Source organism: Triticum urartu, chromosome 7, assembly GCF_003073215.2.
Source record: "Triticum urartu cultivar G1812 chromosome 7, Tu2.1, whole genome shotgun sequence".
Classification (NCBI taxonomy): domain Eukaryota; kingdom Viridiplantae; phylum Streptophyta; class Magnoliopsida; order Poales; family Poaceae; genus Triticum; species Triticum urartu.
This window is the reverse complement of record NC_053028.1, coordinates 500,831,014-500,838,841: the sequence shown is the minus strand read 5'-3', so window position 1 is coordinate 500,838,841 and position 7,828 is coordinate 500,831,014. Positions and strand designations below refer to the sequence as shown.

Sequence of the window (7,828 nt, the reverse complement as noted above, 5' to 3'; positions counted from 1 at the left end):
GGGCCGGCATGGCAACAGTGTCGCGCCGCGCGGAGATCTCCGCGGGTACGGCGTACTGTAGCCACGCCTGCCCTTGGAAAAGGGGTGGGAGTGGACCTTACTGTGGCCACTCCCCGTCCCGTCCCTCTTTATGAGGGCATGGGGGTTGTTGGCGTCGCGGGCCGACTCCCTAAGGCTGGCTTCTCTGGAAGTCGCCAGTCAGGAGTCGGCTCATCCTGAAGTCGTTCCTAGGACTCGGCCGCGAGTGGGCAGCCGGCCGCCTCGCCGCCGACTCTCAGAAGGCGGCACTTCGTCCTGGGGTCTCGAGGGGCGTAGTCTGCCCCAATGTCTTAAAAGGTTCTGGGACTGGGTTAGCCTACCCGTGGCCCATTACTCCGACAACCACATTCAAACATAGCATGACGGATATCTTCAGCACGTTCCTGACACACAGGGCATACAGTATTACTCCCTCCGTTCCTAAATATAAGTCTTTTTAGAAATTCCACTACGGACTATATACGGATGTATATAGACATGTTTTAGAGTGTAGATTCACTCATTTTATTTTGTATGTAGTTCGTAATAAATTTTTTAAAAAGACTTATATTTAGGAACGGAGGGAGTAGTTTTTCTATGCCGGTTAGCAAGAATAGATTTACACGGAATAACTCCCATGTAACATCCGCCACACATGAACCTTAATTTTGCCTGGGACTTTCAATTTCCATAGTAGCTTCCAGATTGGGTTGACAGCCGAGCCACCCTGGATGTTGCTTCCTTCAAACTTGCTTCCATACCGACCATTCCACTCTAGTTATAGATGCTCTTACGCTCATCTATGCCACAACCGAGGTTTGGCGCAAAAGATTGCAGTGGCAAAAAGATTTATTTCTTTTGTGTTTATGTTTCCTACCCGCAAAAAAAAATGTTTTTTTTACAGGGAAAGAAAAAGGAAAATATTGTTGGCTCGAAAATTCTTTGATTTCAGTGCTTCGGCTTTATTCTGCTCACCTTCTATAAACTTCTTTTCGCTCCTTCAAATCCAGGCAAAGAATACAGCATATTCTATTGCAAGGCATGTGCAGTGGTACTGTAATGTAGTAAGTTACTACAGGAAAGAAAAGGCTAGTGGCCACATCTTTTCCTAATTTAATTTTGATAATCAACATTTTTAGATGCATTAATCAATACTCCCTCTGTAAAGAAATATAAGAGCGTTTAGACTGTGTTCGGGACAAAGGAATTTTACAGGATTCGTCTAGGTTTCCTTTCCAATGGATATCTTTCCTTCAGAGGTGTTCGGTACACAGGAATAGCCACACTGATTCCTCAGGAAATGTTTCCCATCCTCCATTTTTCACGGGAACTAGAACATGCGCTCGAAGCTCATTTTTCGCGTAGGCCCGAGGCAAACAGGTGCAGCTCTGTGACTGCAGGATTTGATGTGCTTGACTGTAAAAGCGGGGTGCACCTGGTTTAGGAGAACAACGCAAGGAGACAAAGCAAAAAGGTAGTGGTGCATGTGGTCTGTGTTCATGTGTGACAATGATTCATCAAGAGACATGCACGGCCGGTCCTCCATTTTTCAGCATGGTGCATAAAAGCATTTTTAGATCCAATTTAGGATCTCTTGACATTGACATGAGTATGACATGTAGACCTCGGTTTTGTGAACAAACTAAACTGAACAAAAAACACTACGAAGAAAACACTCCACACTCCTTCAATTATTATTATAAGATAATGAAGCAGTGGTGTAATAGTAGCATGCCCTAGGCCTTCTCCATTTGTTGCACCAGAATGCAAAATGACGATGGAACGGACGTAACATCATGTTCCACGTTTGAGGTTTTCTCCAGATTTTGTGGACCCAACTACTAACAGATCTGATGCAATTCCACTAATGATAATAGATGCAAAAAATTCCCTACAAAAAGAACCAACCAATCGGCCAGTCTCTTTCACAGCTGTTGAAGTCTTGTTGGTGCCATAGATCAGAGGAAGATATTCTTTCGGATATTTCAAGTGACAAAACTTCACTGCCATCAATCTCCGTCACGTATCCTACATTGTTCAGTGGTGAAATCGCACCACAATGCATGTGATGTTGTCTGAGCTGTGCCGGGAGTGGGCCATTTCCGTCAGCTTCACCGCCGCTGCCTCAGGCCCGTCAGTTGCTCTCATAAGTGAAATAACATCCTTGTTTGTAAAAAGACACGAGATACTGATTAGCAGTGGACCAAATGAGATGCACAAATGATATGAAAGACCATGTTCACCACATTGAATGTGCCAACATGCAGCTACATCACTAAACCCATTATGGGCCGACCATGTGTTTGGGTTTATGCATCGGTAAAAAAAACTAACAAGGTTCTACTAAACCTTTCCAGATGCAAAGTTTAGTATTATTAGCGAACACAAGTCATGCCGCCATATGCCGTGCTAAATAGGTACCTCATTTTGCACAACATCCCAAAGACCATCTGTAGCGAGAACCAGGTATTCCAGGTCACTGTTGACCTGCGTTTCCTGCATTTTACAGTAGAACAGTACAAAAGATTCAGCAAGTAACACTTAAAATACTTTTCCAACAGCAAGACCTTCAGTGAAGTTGCGTTAACACTAGAATACTAAAAAAATCCTGCATTCAGAAGTTCCAGAATCTAAATAAACTTCAGAACACACCATTTCCATTTTCCAGTGAAGTTGTGTTAACTGCTTGAGGTCCTTTGTCCCTTTTCATAAATTAACCTTCTGAAATGAGCTGTATAATATGACAAACATTGTTGTGACTTTACTGTTACCAGATATACACATAATATTCTGACAATGTTGGTTATCGTTATTCAATCTGCCTATCTACATGTTGACATTCCTCTCCAGAGTCCAGGCAAACAACTACTCCCTCCGTTCCTAAATACTACCTCCGTAAACTAATATAAAAGCGTTTAGAATACTAAAGTAGTAATCTAAACACTCTTATATTAGTTTACAGAGGGAGTATTTGTCTTTTTAGAGATTTTAAATGGACTACCACATACGGATGTATATAGACATATTTTAGAGTGTAGATTCACTCATTTCGCTCCGTATGTAGTTACTTGGTTGAAATATCTAGAAAGACAAATATTTAGGAACGGAGGGAGTACATCAATAGCAAAATCCTGAAGGCTTGCCAAGGAGCCGCATATGATAGTTACACCCAAAAAAGGATTTTAAACATGCCCTGTTATGTAATCGTAGCAATATTATCTATTACTATTAGAACAGGGCTTAACCTCCCATCTTCGTTTCCCTGAAAAAAAATCACATCTCCATTTCATACAACACCTCTTTCACTTCCCACTCAAAATACCAGGAAAAGAATCCTCTCTCAGAGACAAATTAATGTAGTCTTCCTCCCGCCTCACAAACTCCTAAAATTAAGGAGGAAATGTGAAAAATTCTACAAAAGAATGCTGCCTATAAGATAAAACCACAACATCATATCTTGCATCACTGAAATGAGTTCTTGCTGCAGACAGCAATAGACGTGAACGTGAGTGTCTCTCACTAGGACGTGAAAATATCCATCCATAAGAATATCAGATAAACATGTGAAGGATGATAAAAATATTGGCATACATGATTTCTTTTGGTTTCGCAAGTAGCCTAGATTATTCTACTTCCAGTTGGAAGACCCATATAGATACCCAAGTTAAAGTTACAGCTTTCAGGACTGGAGTCAAGGTTGCAACAAGAATCTACTACCATCATCCAATAAATCTCTCCTACTTAAAAAAACGTAACATTCTGTCGTCCACCTCATCTTTGGTCCAACCTTACTTACGTCCTCCCCTCCCCCTTTCCGTTTTGATTTTCCCCCTCCTATCTCTGTTTCTTTCAATCGGTTTTCCCTAAAAACCACCTTAACTGCCCCACCTTTTATTAACTTCCCAAATAAAATTCGGATTTCTTAGGTAAGCCAATAAGTGCTACCAATACGTATTTACCAAATAAAATCATATTTCCTTACACAATCACATTAATACGGGCAGGTGAATTGCAGGCTAACATACTATAATATTTATACCTGTTGTGACGCACGGGCAATTATCTATCTACAGGACAATTATAAAATTCCAACTGTTTGATCCAGCAAGCAATGGTCCAGATCACAGGTGATTAAAGGTGCCACCATCCCCATATTTTCTAACATGATCAATCAGTAAACGACATAATTTTATTAGACAGACTGAAATTGCAGTTTATGAAGGACTGCGGAAAATCCATTTGAATTCAGGTCAATGGTCTGTGAAGTGGGCATTCGTCCTTTCTTCTCAGGTTGATGGTCCATAAAGTGGGAATTCATTATTCCTCAATTGCATGGAAATGGATATTTGAGTCTACAAAAACAAAAACAGCACGAGGAAACCCCCGGTTCCTTCCTCAATAATACTGAAGTCCCAGGGACTGGGAATTAACACAGAACTAAATTAGATACCTGAATGTCAGGCTCTGCTATCACATAATTCTTCAATCCACGGTTGCCAAATGCACGGGACATTGCCAGAATTCCATCAACCCTCCAAGTAAAACCTGCAGAAGAGCTCGTACGAAAACAGAAAAACAAACCAAAATGATAACAGTATTTCTAAAGAACCTTCAACTAATAGAAAAATAGGAGACATGTGGTGTTAGACATGTACACAATTACTCGTGTAATTTCCCCATTTTAAAAACTTTGGATTTGAATAAGGAAAAAATGTAGGTTGACTTATAGTTCCCCATTGATGCCTCAAGAAAATAATTAAGGTAATACCTCGATTCTGGCTAGCTTCTACATCCAATTAAGTTGAAGCTAGCTAATACCAGAAGAGTACTGTAAGAACGAAGTCTTACCATCATAACTAACGCCACCTCCAGCATTCTCAATTCTCGTTCGCTCATCCTTTAAGTTAGGTTTATGGTCATCTGAGAGTGGGATAGCTACAAAACAGTGACAACCATGTCTTTTTATATTATTCACGGGTAAGACGGAACCAGAGAACAATTAGTGCTCAAAATTTGTAGAGCAATATAGCAACATAACAATGTATGCATGTATGGAAGAATTAAAAAAAGCTGAGGTGAACAGTCAATAACTGAATTTAGTATTTAGTGGGCCAGAGTATTCATTCCTTAACACACTAAAATAAATAACTGAAAAGCACTCATTTCATAACTGGGACTCAGAAGACACATGTCAAATCCCTAGCAAATACTCCCTCCACGAAAAGAATTATGGATCGGAGGGAGTATCATTTAAGCAAGTTTAATTGTACTATTAACTACATTACAAGGATATGCTAGCCACTGGATGGCAGAGAGTTTCAGTGTAGAGTAAGCATTGGCAGTTGTTGGTTGTATTGGATATCAGAAAGAAGGATCTTCACTAACAAAAATACGATAAGAAAAATATTACCTTTGCCACCTTTTAAAGCGATAGCACGTGAATCGCCAACATTTGCTACATAAAGTTGTTCACCAACCAAAACAGCAGCCAAAGCTGTCGAACCATCCTCCCTATAAGGAGTGGTTACCGATTCTAAGAAATCAGCATCACTTTTCAGGAAGGTCGTCTCTGTTTTAAAGTAGTCAACAGTGATAAGATAAGTATGATGTGGCACTGGTAAGGGCCTTACTATGCAAGAAGGTATAGTAAACAGAAGGAAAAACACATTACTTAGAGCAAGCTTTGGGTTTCTCAGGAACTGAGGATGCTCGATAAGGTTGTCAAGCAGATGTTCCTTTAGATATTCAGCAGCAAGTGCTCCTGCATGACCTAGTGTACCAAATATTTTAAAAGCATAAACATGGTAGCCAATGAATCACAGACTAATGAAGGCAAGTTTTAAGATAATACCATCAAATACACCAAACAGGCTAACTGTCTGTCCCTTAATTTTAGCGAACTTTACGTCGTAGCGATCCTCCATAGTAGGTCTCCTCCCCTTAAAACTTGAATATCCACAGCTCAGATTACCATCCTCACTGGCAACAAATTGTTTATATTACATCAATCCAAATAGTATGTCAACCTCTTAATACAACGAAGAATCATGAGCACATGAAGTGAAAGGAATTGCACGTACAAGCTACCTGGAGGTCAATGGCTAGAAGATAAATTTAATCGTAGTGTAATTATTTTTTAGAAGTATTCAAAATGAAATACAGTAGCTCATATTGCTAGGATTGTAGTACAAAAGTAACTCTCTGAGATGTTTCAGAAGCTAATGAAGCACAACTGAATCGCCTCTTCTTTTCAGTCAGCGCTTCAGAATAGATGGTATGGCGACATTCCCTAGCATTTTATCCAATTGGTATCTGTCAATGGCGCTCTCGGCGCGGCGGTGGCACAAACCCAGATTGAACGCCCGCCGGTAAGCATCTAGATATGGCCAGCATCCATGGGTTTCCACGAACACGCCAGTGGCGCACACGGGCATTAAGGCATCACCAGGCGGGGTGTTCATTGGACCTTTAAATTACCTCTCGAAGCCGCCGCTAAGCAAGTCACGCAGCACCGCTCGTCTCGTCGCCAAGCCGCGCCGCGGCTGCAACTGTGGTAGAGCCGACGAGGACGAAGAGGAGGATTCAGGCGTCGTCCTGCCCACAGAGCCTGAGGCCGCGGCCCGGAACCCGCGCCCGCCGGGTGTCGCGCGGTGCGTCACGACGGAGGCGGTCACCCGGCGCCGACCCGCCGCTCCAATGCCGACCAGACCACGCAGGTTAGCGGCAGCGACGCGTGCCATCACTAGCAGGTTTCTAGACCTTCCGGAGGGGGCTAGTGAGCTGGGTCTTTGGTTCTGGATGGGAGAAAAGGGAGAGAAAAAAGGGGCGGTTATTCAAGGGCAAACCTAGACATATGTGCCGTGCTTATAGGGCCGGCCCATGGGCATGGGGGCATGGGTTTTTGGCACAACACGGCACGCGAATATATATGGGCCAGGCTGGCTTTCGGCCTGCCACAGATCACAGGCTTAAGCCGGCACGCCACGACCCTTTTAGCACAGCATGGCCCGGCAAGTGGCTCAAGTCGGCCCTTTTAGCAGTTTTGACTTGTTTCAGGCTTTTTTTGGGGTTGTTTTAGCCTCTCTTTTTTTACGAAATTTTACCTTTTAACTTAAAATTAGGATGCCCTCAAAAAAAACTTAAAATTAGGAAATATGCACGTGCTTTACAACAGGAGAAACAAATTGTCGCATGTCCCTAGTGATTTTATCTATGCTGCCACTTCTCTTCGCATTTGTAATTCAGTAAACTTGTAATGATGGTTGGCATCACCCTGTCTCGTATACACTTGGTGCATGGACCGTCCCCAACATTCATGCTTTACTACAGTGCAACCGCCTGCGCTCAAACATCCCTTGCCCATCATCAACACCATCAGCTTTTTATTATGCAAAGGATTTGTGAAAGGTGAAAGATACATCATGATGCAAGAATTGTATTAGAAAAATATCAATATTTTTAAGTTCTAACTAACTTCACATAGGTTTGTGTGAATCCACCATCTTCATGAATATGAAATGTGATTTTATTCTTCCAAGTATTTGTGTGTGTGTGTGTGTGCAGGTATGGTCGACAGTTGTTTGCGTGAATCTTCTATTGGTTCGATTAACCTTGGTTCTCTAGTGAGGGAAGTACTATCTGCTACTATACTACATCACCCTTCCTCTTCGGGAAAATCCCAACGCCCATCACAAGGAGGAATGATGACTGCAACAAGCAAATAATTAACGTGGTTCTAACAAAATATAACGGAAGGCATCTAGAGCATCGGTCTCGGGCTGTTACAACTCTCCCCCACTTATAAGAGATC

At 42.1% G+C, this 7,828-nt stretch overlaps 1 protein-coding gene across 1 annotated transcript; it reads right to left on the bottom strand.

Annotated features, from left to right (window-relative positions):
• Positions 1 to 1,680: 1,680 nt before the first annotated feature.
• LOC125524472 (probable protein phosphatase 2C 56) lies at positions 1,681 to 6,831 on the bottom strand. The gene is made up of 8 exons (XM_048689524.1): positions 6,496 to 6,831; positions 5,870 to 5,997; positions 5,690 to 5,788; positions 5,429 to 5,587; positions 4,867 to 4,953; positions 4,469 to 4,563; positions 2,440 to 2,514; positions 1,681 to 2,181 (listed from the first exon to the last, which is right to left on the bottom strand). The coding sequence occupies exons 1-8, from the start codon at positions 6,756 to 6,758 to the stop codon at positions 2,056 to 2,058; spliced, it is 1,032 nt and encodes a 343-aa protein (XP_048545481.1). The 5' UTR covers positions 6,759 to 6,831; the 3' UTR covers positions 1,681 to 2,055.
• Between the last annotated feature and the right edge of the window lie 997 nt (positions 6,832 to 7,828).